General features: G+C 38.5%; 1 protein-coding gene across 1 annotated transcript in view; it reads right to left on the bottom strand.

Moving 5' to 3' along the window:
• Positions 1 to 770: 770 nt before the first annotated feature.
• The window catches only part of DCT (dopachrome tautomerase), a 34241-nt gene continuing 10021 nt past the window's right edge, over positions 771 to 24990 (bottom strand). The window contains exons 3-8 of the mRNA XM_022576665.2: positions 23428 to 23528; positions 23128 to 23294; positions 20813 to 20992; positions 19084 to 19219; positions 8311 to 8512; positions 771 to 5002 (exon numbers count right to left, since the gene is read on the bottom strand). Coding sequence (XP_022432373.1) covers positions 4830 to 5002; positions 8311 to 8512; positions 19084 to 19219; positions 20813 to 20992; positions 23128 to 23294; positions 23428 to 23528 — 959 coding nt within the window. The 3' untranslated portion in view covers positions 771 to 4829. The remainder of the gene's footprint in view (positions 5003 to 8310; positions 8513 to 19083; positions 19220 to 20812; positions 20993 to 23127; positions 23295 to 23427; positions 23529 to 24990) is intronic.

The raw sequence follows: 24990 nt of genomic DNA, 5'->3' as shown, positions 1-24990 counted from the left end.
GACAAGCATAAAAGAGTTTTGCCCAGTGGCCTGAAATGTTCACCCAGAGTTTTATGGCTTGCAGGGGAACATTTAACATTCAAAGTACATTGGAAAGGAAAGTCTAAGAGCTTTAATTATATGATTACCTTGCCTTCACAGGAAATCGTTTCCTTCTAAATATTGTGCTTTATCTGTTCTGATTTTTGAATTGATGGCAAACCTTCTGGCATTTGTTTTTTTCTCTGACCCCAGGCAATTAACAACGGTAGAGGAAAATAGCTCTAAGAACTTTACCAAAATTGTGCAATTTTCTAATACAACACAAGAGGGCAGGTTTTGCTTTACTGTGAGCCTAATTCCTCTCACTCAAAATGGTCATTTGTGCTCATTACAAATTCAGAAACACCCAATAACATACAAAGTGAATGAGTAATCAGAGTGTCTACTCTGGCAGTGAAATCTCTAGTATTTTAATAAAAAGGGACAAGTTTAAGCTTCTCTCAGTTATGTTTGGGAGACACTGTGATAGTTTTAGCTTTGTTATAAACCAGCAAAGGAGCAGAGAATGGCTAGAAGAAAGGACCAAATTCCGTCATGTTACATCCAAGAATTTGGGCTTGAATCAACGTGGCAAATAACATAAGTGGGTTAATGGTTTCTGCCAAATAAAAATACTGTTGGTGATAATATACAGAGCATTCAGGCCTTGAATAGGAAGCTTGTGTGTTTGTTTGTCTTGTTTCGCTTTCAAAAATTTTATCCTATTGCTCACAATTTTGTGTGTTGCTTTCAAGATTTCATTAAACTACCTACACAAGTATAATTAAATTCACAGGAATTATTTTCATCTTGAACTGCCATTATAAGTAAAGTATCATGTTATCTTTGAGAATTTCTTTAGTTTCACCAGTGGGTCCATCCATGTAAGAAAGGCACTGATTTTGCCTGGCTAAATCATTTGCCCAATAACTCCTTCCATGGAAACAAGGCTTTTAAGACATCAGATGGTGGAAGGCCCTATAATGATACTGTGAGGTCTTAACTTTCTACTCTTGTCCGTATGAATGGTAGAATTAGGGCCTACCAATGGTGGGGAAAAGATACACCCAAGAAGAAAATATGGCTGAGAAGTAGCCCCTCGTATTAGGTTGTATGGAGTAAAATTCTATCTAGCATAGGCACAACTCAGAATCTGAAAGATAGGCTGCTATTCATTTCATGGCAGCAATACAAAACCCCATCATCTTATGTTTTATCCAGTACATGTCAAAACACATGCCAGAAGCCCTGAATGAAAAGTTCTACTTTGAAAAAACAAAATTAAAAAAAAAAAAAGTTCTACTTTGAGATTAGTTTATGCATTCAAAAAATATTTACAGAGTAATCAGGATGAACAAGGCCCTGGAGAAATAGGAAGAGTTGGGTTTTGCCACTGCATTGAAGAGAGTAGCTATCTCCCACTGAGGGGGCAGGGGGTAGGGGAGGGGAGGTGAATTCGCTCTTTTATGTGCCTGTATCAATTAACCACCACCGTTTTCTAGCTATTTATTTAAAGTGCTTTGATACAATGGCATTGGAGCTGTACAGAGAGCTGTACAACCTGACCTCTAGAAGCTTCAAGTCTAGAAGTGGAAGCAAACGCCATGTAACCATTACCTCTATTGGCTCTAATTTCCTTCTTCGGGGCGTCTCCAACAAGCTGACTGAGCTGGAAGGCTCCTCTAGGAGGAGCCTGCCTCCCTGGACAGTGACTTCAAGTGGCTTCCCTACTCACCCCCCACTCCAATTTCAGTCTTTAGACTGTAGGGACATCAGAGATGACTCTTTACCTGGGAAAAGGGGTAGTATCTCCTCTTCCTGCCTATATCATAGAGAGCTAGGAAGTAGCAGTTGCTTAGAAACTCAATAGAAAGTAGAAACACCAGCATATTTAAGGACTTCGTTTTTATTTAATTGAAGTATAATTGATATAAAATATTACACAATTTACAGGTATACAGTATAGTGATTCCGAATTTTTCAAGGTTATACTCTATTTAGAGTTATTATAAAATATTGGCTGTATTCCCCGTGTGGTACAATATATCCTTGTAGCTTATTTCATACCTGACAATTTGTACTTCTTAATCCCCTACTTCTGTCTTGCCCTTCCTCCCTTCCCTCTCCCCATTGGTAACCACTAGTTTGTTCTCTATATCTGTGAGTCTGCTTCTTTTTTGTTTCATTCACTACTTTATTGTATGTTTTATATTCAAAGTATAAGTGATATCATACAGTATCTGTCTTTCTCTGTCTGACTTATTTCACTTAGCATAATGCCATCCAAGTTTAAGGACTTATTTTCAAAAGTGAAGTAGTTATTATGTATTTTATGTATATACATAAAATTTCATGTATATGTCGAGTGCCAAAAAGATGGGAATTGACGTTCACAAATTAAAAAACAATAGCCCCCAAGAGACAAACAGTAATCTGCAAAACAATATTTTTATTTTCCTCTTGAGTAAGTTTTCTACTTCTCGTTAATGTGAGATTAGAATTATTCATTAGGATTATTATAATTAACAATGTTAAATCCTAAGCAAGACACAAATTTATGTCAAAGAATTTTAGAATTAGAAGAGAATTTAATTCACAAAGGAAAGATGGTATTGGATTTCATTTCACTTTTGAATGTTAGCTTTTAAGAAGCGTTTCTTTTAAAATCATACTTCATATACACACAATTTTTCTAATACTACAGATAGAAGCATATAAAGCAATCTGTTCATTTTCTTCAAGGTTGAATATTTCCCCCCATCATTGAGACGTATGGCTGTACAATGCTTGGTGATATTTTCTGAGTTTATCTGCATAGTATTCACTGTGAGTAAATACCAACTTTTTACTCTACAGGTTTATTCTACCTTTAGATTTGCTGAAAGGCAGTCGTCATTGATTTATTGTAATGTTAGAAAATTCTAGAAAATTTTATTACTCTAATATGAGCTACAAAATTAGGAAACTATTTCTCTTAGGAAGGCATCATAAAACATAATATTTATGAAAAGTTGCACATACTATAGTTAAAAGGAGCTAAGTGTAAATGGTTAGTCTTTATTTCTGCCGCAGATAGATCTTGCTTTTAAACAAATCTTATGAGAATATGATGTATGAAAATTCTGATATACTCGAAGGATAAGCTAGAGGTGGTTATGTGCTTTATAGAATTATTCATAATAGTTCATCCATAAAAAGTAATTTCCCCTGGTGCTTTTAATGTATAATTGATTTATACACAACTTTTCAGGAACATACCTACCACACGCACTTATATCTTCATCTTAAGATATTTCTCTTTTGGTTTAAAAACAGGATGTAAAAATGTGTTCCCCAACAACCTTGAATTCAGAAAATAAACCTGCCAGAGTGGACCATGTGAATAACACATTGCTGAATTTGCCATGAATTCTATTAAAGGCAGGCATTGAGATCTATGCATGTGGCGCTGGTTAGAGATCCAAGCAGGGCTTCACCCCATGAAGGACTCTGGGCTGTCCTGATTCTCCTCTGCTGAGCCTACTCTCAGATATACTTTATGAGACTCACTCAAATTCAGTTCAGATTGAGCTCTGTCCATTTCTCTGGCTTCTGCAGTCTTATTCCGGGGAATAACACTGGGTATTGGTAAATCTTGCACCCTCTAGCCCCCCCATATGGAGAAGGCTCCAGGGTTCTCTTAAGTCCCATTCTTCACACACATCCATTCCAGTAGAGAGGAGCTGAAGTGAGTGGACAGAAGGGCCACCTCGGTGGCTTCACCCCTACTGCATGGATACCAGACACGAACAGATGAAACTGTCTTAAGAGCTCAAAAAATGTTAACTCGTCAGAAGTAGGGATCATCTTGATAAGTCTAAACATTGTCGTAAAGACTGCCTCATTCTCATCTCTCATAATCTGATAATTACTTAGTGGGTCATAGCCATTTAATTCTGAATTGTCGTATTTTGTATGGATGGTTTGCTTTTAAATGATAAGACGCAATTAGCATTTGTAAGTAACGTCAGTACAGGGCAGCATTAATGAATTTAAAGTCAACTCTTAAAAATAAGCCAAATGCATGAATAAGTTTTCATCTGAGGCTCCCTAGCAAAGGAATATGGACTCTGGTGATAGCTCCGCTGTTAAGAACTGCAGACTCTTTATAAACTCTGTAAAGTCTAATTTCTAAAAGAGAAATAAATTGATCATTCATTCATTCGTTCTCCATCCTGTATGGAAAATAAGGCCTATTTTCATCTTCAAGGCCATTTTAAAGGCTGGAGAGAACGAGAGAGAAGAAGAAAAAGAAGCCGCGGAAAGATGAGCAGGAAGCCACCTAACATCACACATGTTTACACCTAAGAGACCTCGGAGGCTCATGTAGCACCTGCACCTTCCCGCCCCCATCCCTTTGCAAATGAAGATGTGTGGGCTGAGAAAGATTTAACCGTGATCTTGTCCAGCTCTCAAATTACACTGACCCGCACATTTCAATGAATCCACTCTATCGATTTTTTGGGGTGCTCTCGGAACACGAGGAGGCTTAATCAATATGAGGAATTATTAACAAGTACCACCGATCACCATCAGCTCTACCTTTGTTTGGTGGTAGAGACACCCTCAGGCACTTTAGCTTGTTCGTTAGATAAACAAAGCAAACCAGAAACTACAGCTGAGCATCTTGCGTATTTGGGATCACCACAACAGGAGGAGCTATGCCAAAGATCTTCAATGAAAGGAAAAACAGTGAGGATTCGTTTGCTCACTGTCAGGGTCAGAACTAAGCCTTGGCCAGCCTCTTCTCTAGGGTAAGGCGTGAGCATCTAGGCTTCTTCTGTGTATCTCTTCTTGCTTAATTGTGTCTCCATTAAGGGTGTATATCCTTTTCGGACTCTTCTATATTGAAGGAGAAGCAGCAGTGCAAAAAGACCAACCAAAACCACCAGCATCCCCATAAGCACTGAGAGGGTTGTGGTCCAATCTGAAGTTTCTTCAACTGAAATTAAAGCAGAAGAGAAGGGTCTATGACTGGGATTTTCATCGGCTGAATACTCTTAGACAAGGGAAGAATAAACCTATTAGCCTTTCACATGCCCTTTTGTTGATAAAGCAAAACTACACTGGCCGGAATAAAATTTATCTTCTCCTTCCTTACCGACTATTTATCATATCCACAATTGTTTTTCTGGAGGAAGTGGGAAATGGCGTTCCATTATTTGAATGTAGATTATTGCATTTTAAAAATTTCTTACGATAAATACTTATACAGGATAAACCCTCCAAGGAAGTATATAACTACTTTTGTGAGTTAGAAACTCATTTGTAAAAAAAATGCATGCTAAAATGGTATCTGGGGAACTGCAAAATATACAACCTTCAGGTCTAGAAATTCTTCTATTGTCTCTACCTTTTTTATGGGGTGATAAATGAGTAAGACAAATGAGATTGGCTATTATAACAGGAGAGAATCAATAGCAAGAGCAGAAGGAATTTGGACCCATTTAAATAGTTGTGAATGAAATCTGAATCATCACATGATAAATCCAATCCTCTATTCAAATATATTTTATAAGCACTTTTCCACAAAATTAATGGATTTCATTTTTTGTTGTTTCCTTAAAAATTATCATATCCTTGGCCAGCTGTTCTTAAATTCAGTTTCTCTGAACTGGGTTCTTGTTCTATACTCTACACTTCTCTAAATGTAAGATTGTCCTAGTTATTTCTCTCCAATCCCACAGAGGACCCTGACTCATCACAATGGTGTTTCTCCAAGAGGATTTTAATTTGTCTCCTCCTGCAGCAATCTGGCAGGATCTATTGCCATCTTCATCTTCTTAAAACACAGATTTTTATTCTGTCATTTCTTGGTTCAGGAGCCAAAAACGATTGCCTTTGTTATTGTCCAAACTCCTCTGCTTAGCTTTTCTTTAGTTACTTATTATTTTTTAATTGTGGGAAAACACACATTACATATATTTTACCACCGTAACCATTTTTAAATTAAGTTCCGTGACATTAAATACATTCATTTTTGTGCAGTCATCACCACCATCAATCCACAGAAATTTTTTCTCTTGTAAAACTGGAATAGTAATTCCCCAATTCTCCATTCCCTCCCAGCCCCTGGTAACAACCATCCTACTTTCTGTCTCTATGAATTTGACTACTCTAGGTGCCTCATAGAAGTGGAATCCTAGTTTTTGTCCTTTTGTGACTGGTTTATTTAACTTAGCATAAGGTCTTCAAGGTTCACCCATGTTACAGCATGTGATGGGATTTCCTTCCTTTTTAAGACTGAATAATATCCCATTGTATGTATCGCCCACATTTTTTTATCCATTCATCTGTCATTGGGCACTTGGGCGGCTTCCACCTTTGTTGTGAATAACACTGCTATGACCAGAGGTGTACAAATATCTCATTACTTGCCTTCAATTCTTTGAGGGTATATATATGCCCAGAAGCAGAATTGCTGGATCGTATGGTAATTCTACATTTAATTTTTTGAGGAGCTGCCATATTATTTTCCACAGAGACTACCCTAACATTCCCACCAGCAGTGCACGAGGATTCCATTTTCTCCACACTCATCAACACTTGTTACTTTCTGCTTTCTGGGTGTAGAGTGGCATCTCGTGGTTTTTGCCCAGCTTTTAAAGCGCTCAGTAACCAGGCCCTTCTCTCAAATCCAACTTTAATTCACAGTTATCTACCCAAGCCCTCCACTACAACCAGACCTTCGTCTCATGGTCCTCTAAATAGACTACATGTGTCTTTCACAGCCCTGTTCCCTGCCCTTCTTCAATCTAAAATGCTCCCTTCTTTCCCCCTCACCTACCTAAGACCTACCGCCTCTTTAATCTAGTTCAAGACCCAGCTCCTTTCCCAAATCCCTCTCTCCCTTCTCCAACCTTTTGTTATAGTTATGTCTCCCCAGGCAGGATTGTAAATTTCTTTGTTAAACCAATAAATGAATGTAATTTGTATCTTCTATTGAGTTAGTGCATTCTGGGCATATTTAGACTCTTGGTCTGTACCTGTTAATTGGCTGATGCCAGAAGACATGGAAGCATGGTCAAAATGCACATTCCAAACTTTCTGATTATTATTATGTTCAATCCCAGAGAAAAGAGAAAAGTTTCAAAGAGATATCCTTAGCTGACCAAAGAACGGAAACTTCAAATCAGTAAGCTGCAGTAGATGTAGAACTGGAAGGAAAAAGAAAGGACAGGGTCCAGGGTCTGAAAGGCTTTGAAAGTTAGAGAGACAGAGAGAGAGAGAGACACGTGACCTCAGAAATCATCTTGATTACTTTGCACCAATGGGGAAATGCCACCAGCAGATAGGCCATATGATTTTCAGCTTCTTGAAAAATTTAGAGATTTAAAAAATTGTTTTATCTTCCTTTCTCAACCTGTCCTAAGATTCTTTAAATGGCACATGGCGCTATACTGGGGCCTGGGCAAATAAAAAAATATAATGCCCCGACATACACTTATCAAAACATCCTCCCATATTTTGAACCAGGTGGAAAAGCTAATAAAAAACCTACAACTTAAAAACATGACATCAAAAATTTCATTAAAAAAAAAAAATGTACACATGAAGCCCCGTGCAGCCCAATCTATTGGCAGGCCATTGTCATCTTCATAAACCCATTCAGCAGGTGTGGTACTGGCTAACTGGGGGGGAAAAAAATTGGTCTACTTACAAACTGATGCAGGGGTATAAAACAAACAAACAACGACAGCCTGTCTTTAAAATTTTGGTAGTGTATATTCATCATAGATTTTTTTGCATGAATTTGGGTTTTTGAGAATATTACTCCTTAGCTCAATTACTGAGTTTTTGGCCTGCCCTTGAACTTTGTGCCTGAGGCACGTGCTGCGTCTGCCTCACCATAAGCCCAGCCTTACCTTTATGTCCTGCTAGTACCCATCCATAGGTGGCTAGTGCATTTTGATTTTATCGCTTAGGCATTTCAAACCACGGCCAGTTTTCAATTAATGCAAGTAGAATTGTCAAATCGGGTGTAGATACTTTCCCTGTGAAATAAGTTCTCTTAACAACTTTCAATTTTCTAAAACAAGAGTCATCGAACCAGTCCCTTTTCTGATGTTTAATTGGTAGTTTAAAGGCTCATTTTGGTAAATAAAGATACGCTATAAAATTGCCAATAAACTTAACTAGACCTGAGAACTTCAATTTAAGGTCGTGGTTTACACTAAAAAGAAAGGAAAAAGGAAAGAAAGCTTCTTTAGAAGATGGACGAATCACGCATTTAGAAGTTGCATTAGTTACCTGGCAGATCAATGGCATAGCTATAGCCAAGCTGGTCTGCAGTTAAAAAGAGTTCCTCATTAGTCACCGGAGGGAAGAAAGGAACCATGTTATACATCCGATTGTGACCAATGGGTGCCAGCTCCTGAGGCCAGGCATCCGCAGGGGGATTGAATCTTTTCATCCACTCGTCAAAAACGGCATCAGTAAAGGAATGAAGGACCTGCAAGACAGTTGAACACGGTGTCAACATGGATAGGTCTGTTCCAATCAGACCAATCTGATTGGAACTTTCTCTAAAATGAAATGGGGTTGGTTCTTCTTTTTTTTTTTTGCGGTATGCAGGCCTCTCACTGTTGTGGCCTCTCCCGTTGCGGAGCACAGGCTCCGGACGCGCAGGCTCAGCGGCCATGGCTCACGGGCCCAGCCGCTCCGCGGCATGTGGGATCCTCCCGGACCGGGGCACGAACCCGCGTCCCCTGCGTCGGCAGGCGGACTCTCAACCACTGAGCCACCAGGGAAGCCCAGTCTGACTTCTCAGTGCTTTGCACTTCTTAACCCTTTTAATTGCCTTGCCCTTCTGGCTTGTATTGCTGTTGTTTATTCAGCAGATAATAGTTTCAAATCTTACCCGAAGTTTCTTGTAGTTAGTCTACCCGTTCAGGCAACAGTGAGAGCTTTCCACGTTCAGGATAGTAAAAAGAATCAAGTGATTTACTGAGGGGATTTTTTTTCCTGAATGGACTTTTAAAGTTCATGGCAGAGACAATCATGTTAAAAACCAAAACATCAAATTGTAAGACCTGGGCTTTCACAGAGAGAAAGGATTTTCTGAGTTCTGAAATCTTGGCTTTGAGTAACAAAATTTAAACCCCGGAGGAATAAAGGCATAGAGTTTATCGCATGAGCAACAACTTGAGAAGAACACATGATAGTGCTAGTGACCAATGTTTCCCACAAGAAGAGTTCAGAAACAGTTCATCTTTGAGAAGGGGCCTCAGCCCTGGAAAAGGAGCTAAGTGTTAGTTGTTGGTGTGGGTCCCTGAAAACAATATCACATGCTCTAAATGCTGGAAACTCCACGTAAGGTTAAGAGGTTCCCAGAGAGGGCGATTGTGCTTCCTTCTCCAGGTGTAGCCTCGGGAGCCTGCCAGCCTCAAACAGAAGTTTTGCCTCAAGCGTGGAGACCAGGCAATAGATGTACAGTGTCTAAGTGTAGCAAGCACGGTGGGTTGCTTACCCAATAGCCTTTCTCTGCTTTTTCCACAGTAACTTCCTTTGTGTTTGGGGTGAAACAATGTGTCAAGTTATCCATGAGATTTAACTGCAAGTCATTGGATAGGACTTCTAGGACATCTCGTTAAAGGTGGTTGTCTCGCTTAAAAGTGTCCCCTTTTCCTTTTCCATCTCTGCTTGCTGCTTCCTGGTACATGGATGTGATGGCTGAAGCTGCAGCAGCCATCTTAGCAGCTAGCAAGCAAAGTTAAGAAAAGAAGCCACTCACTAAGGATGGTAAAACAGAAAGACAGAAGGTGTTCATGATGACTATGGAGCTACTATATCAGCCCTGGACCACCTGCCACTAGAGGTCTTTTACACAAAGAGAAAAATAAACCTCTTTTTTCTTTAGGCTTCTGTAAGTTTGGTTTTCTGTTATAAGCAGCTGAACCAAATGCTAAGTGATACACAGAAAAAGGGGCGTACCAGAATGTATTTTCCAAGGAAGGCCACACAGCATCTCTTGAACTTTTAGATACTGTCTGAGTTCAAGTGAGAGATCAAATTGTGATCTACGAAAAGAAATAAGAGACTCTCAGGGCATAGAAAGATGCAGATTTAACGCTGTAAGAGGTAAATAACTGGGTGAAAGCACTAGAATTAACCCAGCACAAAGTGTAAATAATTAAGGAGGGGACAACACTCTAAAACAATTCATAATTTGGAGAGATAACAGGGGAAGAGTAAGAAGGAGAGATTATAGGTCTCAGAAGGGTTGTTAAACATTATACAATAAAAGCTCTAGTAGGAACTACACACAGAGTACCCAATTTATAGAATGTAGTAAAAAAAAAAAAAAAAAAAAGGCCAGTGTGTGCCAAGAAGATGCAAAAAAGGCAACAGACAAAATGCTGTGAGCAACAATGTATCCAGAGGCTAGAAAGAGAAGTAGTGCAACCTGGAGACTAGGTATTTTTGATGAAGTTGTGAACATTGTTCCTCAACAAAATACCCTGAATTGCTCCTGAGAAACTAATGATATGTTTGTTGGACACAGGTTGAAAATAAGCTAAGTTAATATCTCTGAAAAGGCCAAATGTAATTTGACGATAATAAATAAAAACAAAACAAAGTAAAAGTGAACTGTTTTTGACTTATATCTGCTATAGAGATTCATAGTTACATTTTGGCATTAATAATTGAGTGCTTCAGAAATGAGGTTACAAATTTCAGTATAAAACTTATTCTATCTTGTTCCAACAAAGTGTGGATAAGTACAGGAAGAAAAAAAAAAACGCACTAAATTTCAACTTGCGAGGCAGTATTGAAGAAAATGTGATTACATGGGCTTTCGAGGTAAAAAATTTTTAAATGTAACCCTTGCAGAAGAAAGCAACTGATCAACAAATGTTGTGCTTACAGGCATAAAGAAACTTAATAAAGTACAGGGAAAGCATGCATACCTTTCTCAAGATCATTGGAGGATAAAGTTACTACCAAACTTAACCTTCATTTAAATGGCTGCAAATTCAGATTCCGGCCACATGGAATCTCGTGATGACAAGAGAAGAGTATTTGTGCCTGGAGGAACATTACTATCAAAACCTTAGGCTGACTGAAAACACATCTGTACTTTATCAAAGACCAGCTCACTGTGGTTTTCACCACTTGAGTTCATGTATTACTATCCAGAAGATGTCATTCATAATCAGAGTGGATCTTATTGTGGTAACATGATGATGCTCTGGTCCTCTAAGAATTCATATCTGAGCATTTAAAAGTCACATGATAGACACACAGTTCCATATGAGAAGCTCTAATTTAAAACTTAAGTTAGAAGTCACAAGTAAAAAGTTGGGTCCGAATTTCTAAATGAGAGAATTCCTAATGGTAACTCCCAAAAAGCATAGCTAACCATGCTTGTTATTTTATGGTATCAATAATATTTATTTATTCTTGCCTTGTTCTGTCAAGGATTTGAAGCAGTGTATAGTCAAGATGTTGGTTTTACATACCTAAATAAGCCATATGAAATAGGCATGAAATAGTTACACAACACCCAACTTCTACTTAGTTGACTAAGCTCTCCCACAGGGACGTGAGCACTCCATAGACGGCACATTCAGTGAGAGAGAAGAAACAACCAGAGAAAATGGGCATTTGAATAATAGTCTTCTGGGCTCAGCCGGGATGGTGTGTGTTTCCTGTTTTGCTATAATTTTCTCTCCCTATCCTTTTCTACCCACTCTCTCACTGCATCCTGAGCAAACAGAATAGGCATTTTGGAGGAGTTACATAGGGAAAGCACCCTTTCTGCACAAAAGATTTGTATAATAGCATTGGATACAAAATATACATATGTATACATAAAATTATACAGTATACACTGTATATAAGATATGATAGCATGCATATAAGAAGAAATATCAAGAGCATTAGGAACTCAGTTGCTATACCCTTGAGGAAGAAAGCTTGTAGTTTAAGCATTAAATTTTGAACAAATGCAAACAGAGAACACAGGAGAGTTCTGCTATTAGTATGTCAATTTAAAAGATGCGAGGTATGCTGAACTGCATACATCATAGGCAGACAATACAGGTTGAAAAGAGAGGACCAGGGTGATGTTAGAAGAGATTCTAGAGAAGAACTGAGATACTCCCAGGCCATTCAAGGCTAAGGGACCACCAAAGCTCTAGGAGAGAGGAACTCAAATGAATGCTAGAACCATCTTAGATTTGTATATAAATTACGGTTTGCTGTTATACTACTTAATTCATCAATAATGAAGTGTATATAGTTCATCTCTTAGTTACAGGTTTAGTTCTTCTCAGTACAGTATGTGTTTATCCTTGTAAAGTCTAGAGTTGAAAAGAACCCCTTCAGCTCCATTTAGCCATTTAGCATGTGCAAGTTAAAAATCAAACTATCCCTACAAATTATTGTGTATAAAATCAGCCACAAGGATATATTGTACAGCACAGGGAATATAGCCAATGTTTTAAAATAACTATAAACGAAATATAACCTTTAAAAATTGTGAATCACTATATTGTACACCTGTAACTTATGTAATATTGTACATCAACTATACCTCAATAAAAAAAGAGTAAGAGTATATCACAATAGAATGTGGTACACACTTCAGTCAAGAGTATTTCTTGTACCTAATTAAATATTATTAGAGCTTTTTAATTATTAAAAATAAAATGAAATAAAATAAAACCACCCAGACTGAGCCTATAGAAACCCTGCCACCCTGGGAGCTCCTGCCCAAGCAGGTGGCCAGCCACCCTTTCTGGCACCTCAGCTCTTGTAAAATTCACCAAGATGTTATGCTACTTAGGAATCAGTGGCTATCTATCTCAGTTATTTAAAAATACATATATTAAATAAGTAAATGTGGCATTTTAAAGTCATGAATCCTTACTCATGACAAAACCAATGCCCTATCTTTTCAAATGTCAAGGGAGGGCTTCCCTGGTGGCGCAGTGGTTGAGAGTCCGCCTGCCAATGCAGGGGACATGGGTTTGTGCTCCGGTCCGGGAAGATCCCACATGCCGCGGAGCGGCTGGGCCCGTGAGCCGTGGCCGCTGAGCCTGCGCATCCGGAGCCTGTGCTCTGCAACGGGAGAGGCCACAACAGTGAGAGGCCCGCGTACCGCAAAAAAAAGTCGAGGGAAATTATTCAGACCTGCCTCACCAATTAGTGTTAATTCCTATCAACATGATCTAACAGGACAATGTGTCCTCAGCTATAATGAAAGCAACTGTGGAGTGATCAAATTAGAATTGTCTAAACTGACAAAAGGCAAAATTGTAGCTGGAAGACTCCACGTGGGGAAATTTTTGAGGAGAAAACTTTTCTTATAATCTCTGCTCAGCCACTTACTAGTTCATCTGATGTTGTACTCAACTCTTAGCCTCTCTGAACTTTATTTTCCCCATATTTCAAATGAGGAGAGTTGCTTACCAGACACAGTTTGTGAACGTAAAGGACTATGTTTGCATGGCATCTAGTGTACGGACACATTAATAGATGCTCAATAATTTATTGCACATCAACTAAGTACTAACCACTAAAGAACCTAACCACTCTTCCGGAGATTGGATATTGTATCAATGATCACATTAGCTTCCCTTAAGCTAGTGAAATCTAGAAAATACATCTTTATATGAACAGAGTATTAGGTTTCCAAGAAAAATAAAATATCAAAAGAGGATGTTGTATTTGTTACTAACTTACATAGAGAATAAATCATTTAACTAATTCTCTTAAGAACGTTTAGTTTTTTTTGCTCTTCCCAGAAGTCATTATCCTACATGAACATGCAGATCACAGAGAAGGAAATGCAAATGGTTCTTTAAATATGTGAAAAGATGCTGAACTTCACTTAGAAGAAAAGAAATGAAAATTAAATTCACTGAAATATTTTCACTTATCACATTGGCAAAGATGAAAAAGTGTAATAACATACTATATTAATGAGAAAGAGTTGGGGAATTGTCCCTCTGCTACATAGCTGGTCGGAGAAAAAAATCATTCAACCTCCCAGAGGGCAATTTGGCAACATCTATCAAAATTTCAAATGCGTTTATTTAACTTCTCAGCCCGTGATTCTATCCTCTTGACTTATCTTACATGTTCATTTATTGCTGTATTGTTTGTAAAGCAAAAGATTAGAAACCACCTAAACATCCATCAGTAGGAGACCAATTTCAGGAAAAATTCGTGCTACAGGATACCATGCGGCCTTTAAAAAAAAAAGTGTTTAGAATAGGTAAAAAAACAAACAAACTAAAGAGTAAAACAAAGTCTCAAAAGTCTCTCTAGTATGCTGCCATTTGTATAAAAAAGAGAAATATTATACATAAATATATGTGCTTGTATATGTATAAAATATATCTGGAAGAATAGGGAAAAATGGGAGTGGATAGCTGGGAGGTGGTATTGATACAGGGACTTCATTTTGTGCCTTTTACATTTGAACCTCTTATAATGTTATAAATTTTTTTAATTAAAAAATTTAGGAAACTATGTAACAACCTAAAAATGTGTGCATTATATTGGCAACTGTATAAACATATAAGAATATGAAACAAAATAAGCAGAAATATTGAAATGAAATTATGGACATCTAAAAACTTTTTTGCCAATATTTCTGCAATTATAAATCATTAAACCATTAATACATTTAAAATTGACATAAAACAATGTTATTTTAATTACTCAAGATATTACTCTATGACTTTTTAAGAAAGATAAATATAATAGGCCCATTTTTAAGTGTTTTGCTCTTGATGGGAGAAAAGCAATGTCCTATATACTTCTTTTGTAAAATTTCAACTAAACTCATACTAACTCAGAAGTATTCTATATTTGCTACTATGACCTATTAATTTTAGTAATTTTATTGCAGCCTAGAAAAGTAGAGTCCGATAAGGTCTTACAGGCTTAACTTAGTGTAATCCATTAGATCTTTGTTTTTAGAGACTCATTTTCTCTTTTCTTGGTTTATGTTCTTAAATTCCTTTCTTATCCAAATGATTGTCATTGTTAAGAAATACAAATAAACAACAAGGTTTTACTGTATACCACAGGGAACTATATTCAACATGTACTAATCTAATAACCTATAATAACTATAACGGAAAAGAATCTGAAAAAGAATACATATACATACAATACTGTGTTAGTTTCAGGTGTAAAGTGATTCAGTTGCATATATAATATACACAATATTATATGTAAATAAACTGACTATAGCTCAATAAAAAAAGAAAGACAGAAATACAAATGGTAATAAGGCTGCTTGTATGTCTTAATTCCATTTAGAATTTCAGCATACAAGGTGAGGAACAGACACATGAGCTATTCAGTGAGTACTAACCGTGCAACCCATGAGTCTCCTAGCTACTGTGGAATTGAAAGAATTACAACTTGCCAAATGTAACTTTCTAGGAGGACAATATCCGAATACACTTTAAGAATATTATCTTTAGGAATTGGGAAGAAAGTTACTAGTCTCTAACATAGTTTCTTTTGTGGCAGTTAACTATTTAACTTTATAGTGTATTGGTTTCCCTCTTTTTTTTCTTTTCTAGGTTATACCTACATTTAATATTGAAAACAGAACTACTTAGCATTCCTGTGGCCTAACATTATTTTCCATGATAAATGTGTGCATTTCCTTCAATTACCTTAAAATTAGAATTTCAGAGATCAGTTCAGAGCTTTTCCTGCATTTTAGCATTATACCTTCTTATACTCATTATTGCGATCACATACAACTTTGTATTTCTCTTGCTTGAAGAGATTTCAGAAAAATAAATTTAATAAATGTTATATGCAATATTTTTGCATAAATTGACTCATGAATTTGAAATTCCGGACGTTATAGCTCTGTTAACTTAAGTGCTTTAACCTGGCTTTCAATACTGTTGAAGCTGAATTGGCTTCAACATGAAACTCTTTGTAAACAGCCTAAAGTAACTGTGAGCTCTGGAGCTGGTGCCAAAACATTACTCCTTCTGTGCCTTCAAAGAAGGGCTGTGGCTTTTTGTCTATTTATATATACATAACTTATACCAAAGAAAACAAAATTTTAAATATTAAAGGTATTAAAAGTAATGAAGACAAGGACGATTAAACATCTAGTGTCTTTGAACTACACGTAAGTCACAGAATTCCTCGTCCATAAAGTCATAATGTGGGCTTCCAACTAGAGCAGGAAGAGAAAGATGACTAAAGAGACATCTGTACGGCAGAGAAGACACTGATCCCTTCAAGCTGGGGTTGGCAAACTAAAGCCTGCTGGGTAAATAGGGCTCGCAGCCTGTTCTTGTCAATAAAGTTTTATTAGAACACCACACTTGTAGGCAGATAGGGGAGGGGGAATCCCTGGTGGGAAAGAACCAGATACAGCTTTTCGACATAAGAGAGGCCATTTTAAGCCTAAGCCGTTTTGTGATCTAAGCCTGTCCTCAATGCTTGCCCTTGAACAGGCCTCAGTAATAACAATTTTAAGGAAACAAAGGAACAAACTGACTGTTATCAGGCAAGAGAAGTAACTATAGCAAAGACAACAAGTTAGCTGTCTTTGAAACGGAACTCTCAGTTCCTTTTCAATGGTAAAGATTGGCCTGAAGCACTTTCTTGAGCTGTTCTGAAGAATCTAAACCCCCCTCTAGCGATCAACCACCTGATCAGTGGAACCTAGGAGATGATGCTGTTAACCTTTTCTGACTTGTGACTTCAATCAACTAAAGATTGGACTCCGTCGACCTCTGCCCCAGTTCTATGCTGAATCTCCTCTGCACAAGCCCCTTCATGAATATTCATATACCCTTAGCTTAAAACTTCCCCAGTTTTGCTGTTCCCAGAGACACTGCTTTGGGAAATATCCCCAGTGTTCCCCTTACTTGCTGCAAGCAATAAATCCTTCCTTCTTCGGATCAATCTTTGGCTTGGTTGTGTCTTTTGGCTCAATGTCTGCCAAGAGACTGAACCCAGTCTTTGGGTAATACACTCACTTGTTCATGTATTGTCTATGGCTGCTTTCATGTTACAGTGGCAGGGTTGCATAGCTACAACAGAGATCATCTGGCCCGCAAAGCCTAAAACACGTGCTGTCTGGCCATTGACAGAAAAATGTTGTCAAGCCCTGCACACTTAGGGGGTTTCCTCAAAATAAGGACATAAGATTTGGCAATCCTTGAGACTTAGGATTGAAAATCAAATTACTAGCAACTACAGAAATGCAAATCAAAACTACAATGAGGTATCACCTCACACCAGTCAGAATGGCCATCATCAAAAAATCTACAAACAATAAATGCTGGAGAGGGTGTGGAGAAAAGGGAACCCTCCTGCACTGTTGGTGGGGATGTAAATTGATATAGCCACTATGGAGGACAGTATGGAGGTTCCTTAAAAAACTACAAATAGAACTACCATACGACCCAGCAATCCCACAACCGGGCATATACCCAGAGAAAACCATAATTCAAAAAGAGTCATGTACCACAATGTTCATCGCAGCACTATTTACAATAGTCAGGACATGGAAGCAACCTAAGTGTCCATCAGCAGATGAATGGATAAAGAAGATGTGGCACATATATACAATGGAATACTACTCAGCCATAAAAAGAAACAAAATTGAGTTATTTGTAGTGAGGTGGATGGACCTAGAGTCTGTCATACAGAGTGAAGTAAGTCAGAAAGAGAAGAACAAATACCGTATGCTAACACATATATATGGAATCTAAAAAAAAACAAAGTGGTTCTGAAGAACCTAGGGGCAGGACAGGAATAAAGATGCAGACGTAGAGAATGGACTTGAGGACACGGGGAGGGGGAAGGGTAAGCTGGGACGAAGTGAGAGTGTGGCATGGACATATGTACACTACCAAATGTAAAATAGAGAGCTAGTGGGAAGCAGCTCCATAGCACAGGGAGATCAGCTCGGTGCTTTGTGACCGCCTAGAGGGGTGGGATAGGGAGGGTGGGAGGGAAACGCAAGAGGGAGGAGATACAGGGATATATGTATATGCATAGCTGATTCACTTTGTTATAAAGTAGAAACTAACACACCATTGTAAAGCAATTATACCCCAATAAAGATGTTTAAAACAAAAAAAATTACTAGCATCACCATTATCACCTTTGGTAGGAGTGAAAGGTCTTGGTTTAATCCTCAATTCGTCAGAGGATTCTGCTGTTCTACTCAATATTTTGGAGTACCGGGTAGGAGTGACATATTTTCTTATGAATATGAGTTGTATGTACAAATTTTATAATTCAAAATATGTGTTTTAATAAAAACTTATTTAGAGACATATGGTGTCAATAGATGTGTAGATAGATAGCAGAGAAGGTAGACATCAAAATGCTTGGCATAATCTGATGGCTGAAATGATAGCCTGAAAAGTGATGTGAGATATCAAGTTAGAGCCAGGGAACAAGGACCATCCTACAGAAGAACAAAGATGGCACTGGAGGACTCACAGACAAGCCCCCACCTTGTAAGAAGTTGGGACCAGTAGTCCACATTTCTGATATTCTGGTGGCAAAAGCAGCTCATTTTTAGCCAGAATCCTTTGTGAAGTGAGGGAAGCCAGGACCAAACACCAAACAGAGCTTTGGACCTCAGGTACCTGGGCATCATGCAAGGGTCACAGTACCTGCACAGTACTTCCAGCCCATCACTTACCTTCAACACCACTCATCCCACCAATGAAAAATCACTCATCATTATGCTAATGTACGATATGTTATGCTAAATTATGGTATAATTTATAATATTATTATGCTAACTTTTGAATCCACCTCTGGACTGTAAACTCCCATCTAGGGTCATTCCAAAGCTAACCATCTCTAAAGTATAGGTTTCTGATTAGGGAACTTCAAATGCTATCTAACCACCCCTATGCCGTAGATTTAAATTAACTTACATATGCATACATCCCATTCACAGAGAGGATAAAACACACGCCAAACCTTAATCTTGTTGTAAAGCACATAAATCCAACACATTATCTAGAAAAGTTTTCATCTCTTCTGAGTCTTTGAACATACCACAAAAACAGGATCATTGGCAGCAGAATGAGGCAAAGCGTTTGTCCCGTTCAGGAAGGAATGAACCAAATTATGAAGGTTCATCACTTGAGAGTCCAGGGTCCCGTCTGCTTTATCAAATCCTTCCAGGGCATTCCTGAGAGAAATCAGTATGTCAGCGACAAGAGTCATGAACTGATAAAGGTCCCTTTGTATTGTTTCCAGCCTAGATAATAGCCTTCTATTTTGAGATGGTGTCGGGAAGTGGGAAGCTCTGTTGTAGCTAAATAGCTAAGAATTAGCGACAACCTTTAATGAGATCTTCTAAAGAGAAGGGAACTCCTAATCCATGCTACTTTCACACCTTCTCAGTTGGAGTCTATATCTTTTGTGTACTGTATGACAATTATTTACTGTCATATCTGTCTCCCGTGCTAGATATGAACTTCTAGAGGACAGAGACTGTGGTTTCTTCAAATTTGTATTTCCAGGTCTCAGTACCATGCCCAGCACGTGGTCTGAGATCAATAAATTTTTTTTGAATTCACATATAATCTTATATTCCTATTTCTCCACTAAATAGATCTGCTGTTTGACTGTAATACATTCAGCATTCTAAAGATATCCCCAAATTCCCCTTATCTTTCTCTTTTATCCCCTCCTCATTTTCAGGAAATTTTAATTGTCCGTACCCTAACTCAGTGATCCTCAAATTTAAGCATACATCAGAATCACTGGAAAATAAAAATACACATTTCATGCCCCACTTTCAGAGTTTCTGATTCAGTAGGTACAGGCTGGGTCCTAACAATCTGTGGTTCTTTCTACCTAACTCCCAGGTGATGTCAATTATGATGGTCTGGGCACCACACTTTGAAAACCACTCGCTTAACTAAAATCTATATGGAATACAATCTGTGTCAACTGCACTTGTATCACAATGAAAAACTAATGCATGCTCCTTTTCAAGGTAAAGGTCATCCTTCACCTCACCTTTGACACTATTCTGAGGGATGTGTCCAACCCCAGCACAGACTCTGGGCTCTGCTACCCTTGACACGACCTCTGCAGTAAGTTCAGCCTACCTTGCCCCTGGCCCCAAATAACACACCGATTGTATAATTTACACACGGTTGAGAGAGAGAATTCAGTTTAGGAGAAGACCATGAGTCTATCTGCCATTCTTTTTAGGAGCTTCAAAGATGTTTGTTTAAAATCTTATTTATAGCCATACATATTTCTCATCATGCTTACTGTCTTTGTAGAGGGAGAAAATTATTAGTTGGCCTTTAAATTTCAAGTATTGCAATGTCATTGCTGTGCTGTAATCTGAGTTGCATTTAATCTGTAACGCTCCTCTGAGATCTCAGACTCCAATATTAAGGTCTATGGTTGACATTTTTTTAAGGGAGAAAAGAAAAATCATGAGCAAATATTTCAAAAATACTCTATTTAGTGAGGTGCCTTGGTTCTGAAGACTGTACTTATATGTGTACAGGAATTAGAAATACAAAAGGTGGTTTTGAATGGTTGAGCTAGAAAATATTCAAACTACGCTATTAATGATAGTAGGTGGATGATGACTTTCTTGACACTGATGCCTTGTTACCCTCTTTTACCAAGTGCTTCCCTATTACTGAGCTTTGATGTCTCCCAACACCTGGATTTCCTTCCAGTTCATTACAACCACAGGCGTGAAAATCTAAAAGTATTTGTAAAATGCCAGGGTCGCAGAGCTCAGAGCACCAACCTGAAGCTAAAGGTAGAGTTCTGGAAGAAAGGAGGATTGTCAAACTTCTTGAGAGACAGGCAATCTTGGATGTCTTTTAAAGTTGGCAATTTCTCACTGTTTCTTCCCACTTGATTTCTTCTCAACAAACCTTCATAGGTTCCATTACACAGGGTGACCCGGCGGTTGTAGTCATCCAAGCTAAGATGTGTAAGGAGATTAGAAATAATATGGATAGTATCGTAACTTTGAGCCCAGCAAACCAATCAAGGTTATAGTCATGGTAAAATTTTACTACAGTTACCTTACAAGGGTCAAAAATATGTGGTAAAAGTACTGCTTTCAAAAGCAATTATGGATTAAGGATTTTCAAAAAACATAGATGCATGAAATATGAATCAACACATAAATAGTGAAGAAAAATTACCATTCCGTTGGAAAGACAGTAAGAGGGTTTACTAGGCAAGACGGTGACTCCTGTTATGTCCATCTGAATCTTGAATAACTGAGGAGAGACCAGGCTAGACTCTATTAATATTGAGCTAAGCCAGTTTGGGCAGAAGTAAAGCTAGGAAAGCATTTCAGGCAAACTGAAGGCAAATGAAGGCGGTCAGAGTGAAAACACGTGAAACTATATAGAGGAGAAGTATTAGGAGAAACGCTGTATTAGAAAATGTTCTAAGGCAGAAGGGATGGTTAATTGGTAAACGTGGATGCTGGGAAGGTCCCGTGCCCATAAGATTATATCCTACATGCCTGTTGGGGCCTGGAGTTCCACCATCAGAACAGTATTCCATTTGGTAGAGATCAAATTTTCAAGATGTTTCGGTGTGCATTTTAATGGGTGAGGGGATCATACTGGGTGTGTGAGAACAGAATCAGTGCACATGAGGATGAAAGATGCCAGTACCTAAAAACTAGACAGAAAACAGCCTCCAAAGCACCCTTTCCCAAGTGTGTTCCAGTGAGATGGTCTGTGAAATAAGGGTGTCAGGGTCAGATAAGTTTAAGCCCCTCTTGAAAAATAAGAACGCGGTTACTTATGAAAGGCTCTGAGACATTCTAAAATTTTTAAAACCCTTTTAACTCAGCATTCTCTAAATTTATTTGATCAGAGGAGTCTCTTTTCACATACCACCTATTAATAGCCCAAGGCACTATGAGAAATGGTGCCCTTATGGAACGACGTTAAGTCATGTACAAAGCACTTACTACATCCCTATGAGCACTGCCTGGAGGGCTGTAGGAAAAGCTTAGGATGTAGAAGATGGGATCACGGTGAGCTAGACCTAGACCCCCGAAAACACGCGCATGCCCAGCCTGGGGCGTGGACAACAAAGCTCTGTGCCATGGAGCGGTCGAAAGACAAAGGACAAGGGCACTAGTATAGTGGAGTTCAAAACAGGAGGATTGTGGAGGAAACAAATGAATACAGGAAGACGGAAGAGCTTCTTGGGGAATCTTTTCCTGAGATGTGTGCCAGGAAAGAGAAACAAATTCAAGGAATCCCTGAGGACAGAATTCTTTGTGGGGTATGGGCTGCTTGTGTGTTCTTTGGTACTTTCTTTTTTTTTTGCAAATAACAAACATTTGCTGGTGTCGGTTACGGTAGAAAAAAGTTTCTACACCAGATGCACATGACCCGATTTTAGTACTTTAGAGATTCGTCTCACCACCCCATTTCCTGTTCCCCTCAACTCCCCAGCACCCTATGGCCCAGCCATATCAGACTGCTTCTAGGGACTTTTCTAACTACATACATGATGTTCCCTCCGTCTAGGACACACTACCCTCCCCTGCCTCTGGTTGAGAGATCTGTGCCTCCTTGAAGTCTCAGGATACTCGTGTCTCCACCTCTTAAAGACTTTCGCTGATTCTCTTCTTGGCTTTGGACATACACCTATTAAAATACTTCTCACGTTATATTGTAATTTGTTTACCAGCCTTCTACCTTCGTAAGTATAAAATGATATTCCAAAGGGAAGCTATATTTTATTCATCCTTGTATTCCCAGCACTATTAAACTGTTTAGAATATGATCAGTGCTTAAGACATGTTGGCTGAATACAGGAAATACTTCTCATTTTAAGACAGTTGATCTCAAAGTGATGGCCAAGCATACTCAATTCACAGGTGTGATTTCCATACCTCTACTTTCTTTTTATTAAAGGGCTCAGGGTTTTTTAAAATCCCACCTCCCTCAGGAAAATACTGTTCAGAAACATGTAAACAGAATCCAACATGCATTAGAAAGAGAATTGTAAAGTTATTCTCCATCTCTCAGACATCAGAAAATACAATCTCTGGATTTCTGCCGCAGGTACACACGCGATTACCTATCACAGACAATTTCCCAGCTGGAGAATCTGGAGTTTTGACTAATCAGAGTCGGATCATCTTTTCTTGCAGCCCCAAGCAGCTGGTCTGTACACACGTCACACTCGTTCCTCCCGGTGGCAAAGTTCCAGTAGGGCAAAGCAAAGGACTCATTGCCAGTGAGGCGCTAAAAGCAAAGGGCATGACCAGTCATTTAATTCATGTCATCAGATACAACAAGAAAATGTATAAAGCAAAGACTGATATGGGTCTCGACCAAATACAAAACAAAATTAAAAGAAACTAATGTTTGGACCAACCTGGAGATCTCTTTCCAGCCACAACAAGTGGTAGCGGTGCCAGGTAACGAAGGCGGGGCCTTGGTGTGAGAAATCTATGGCCTTGTATGGGCGCCCTGGTCCTAAAACAATTGGGAAACACGTTAGAGGTCACACAATAGATTTTTTTTAAATGTTAAATGTTACCTGGGAGGTGCTGCAGAGCCAATAAGTCCGTGATGTTTTAGTCGGAAAACAACTTTTTAAAATTAATTAATTATTTTTTTATTGAAGTATAGTTGATTTATAATGTTTCAGGTGTACAGCAAAGGGATTCAGTTTATATATATATATACACATATATATATATTCTTTTTCAGATTCTTTTCCATTATGGTTTATTCCAGGATACTGAATAAAGTTGCCTGTGTTATACAGTAGGCCCTTGCTCTTTATCTATTTTTTTAAATTAATTAATTAATTTATTTTTGGCTGCATTGAGTCTTCGTTGTTGCACGCAGGCTCTCTCTAGTTGCAGCGAGCAGGGGCTACTCTTCGTTGCAGTATGTGAGCTTTGCAGTGGCTTCATTGCAGTGGCTTCTCTTGTTGCAGATCACTGGCTTTAGGCGTGTGGGCCACAGTAGTTGTGGCGCATGGGCTTAGTGGCTCCGTGGCATGTGGGATCTTCCCGGACCAGGGTTCAATCCTGTGTCCCCTGCATCGGCAGGCGGATTCTTAACCACTGCACCACCAGGGAAGCCCTTTATCTATTTTATATATAGTAGTGTGTATCTGTTAATCCCAAATTCCTAATTTATCCCCCCCTTTCCCCTTTGGTAACCATAAGGGAAAACAACTGTTTTTGTCATTCATCTCTCTGAAAGCAACAACAACAAAACAATCTCAGCAGCAACTAGCAGTTTTAGAATAAGTTCTCCTTCATCTCTTGAAAGTTTGATTGACAGCAGAGAAATTCAGGTCATCTTAAGAGCTCCTGTTATAAATTTAATTTTTAAGCAATGTTTCGTGAAGATAGAATGAGTATCCTCCAAAAGAGATCAAGACCTAAATGAAATATATTTCTAAAAGACATTTTCTAACCTATTCCTCACAAAAGCATGTATTTATAGGGAGGGATTAATGAATAATAAAGCAACTTCAACTGCACTTAGTCCAAATTCAGCATTTATGTAACCGAAAGGCACTTCCACGGATTCTGCCTCAGCCATCAATCAGTTACAACTATTAGCTGACAGGCATGGTTGCCGAGCCCAGAAGAGAGAAAAATACATTCCAACCAATTTGGCTGGCCTCTGGAACTGCCAATTTTAGTGAAAAGCTTTGGGAGATTTAATGACCTCCTTACTGCCTGTTCCATCCTTCTTCTCCCTCTCATAACAGCTTTTGATGGTTATGTAGAAACTTTAGCTAACGTTAGTTCTTTTTCAAAGTACCCATGATAACTTCAGAGAGATGAACAGAAATGAATATAAATTTAATTCCTAGATGCAACCAGAAACTATAGTTTTCTTTTCCTCTTGAGAGACTACCCTCTCATAAAGCAAAAATTCCTCAGAGTGATGACAGGAAAACAATAAATGTTTA

The sequence above is a fragment of the Delphinapterus leucas genome, chromosome 18 (genome assembly GCF_059928025.1).
Source record: "Delphinapterus leucas isolate spDelLeu-1000000601 "Yukka" chromosome 18, BTC_Dleu_Yukka2, whole genome shotgun sequence".
NCBI lineage: Eukaryota > Metazoa > Chordata > Mammalia > Artiodactyla > Monodontidae > Delphinapterus > Delphinapterus leucas.
The sequence above is the reverse complement of the archived record's forward strand: the minus strand, read 5'-3'. Positions and strand labels throughout refer to the sequence as shown.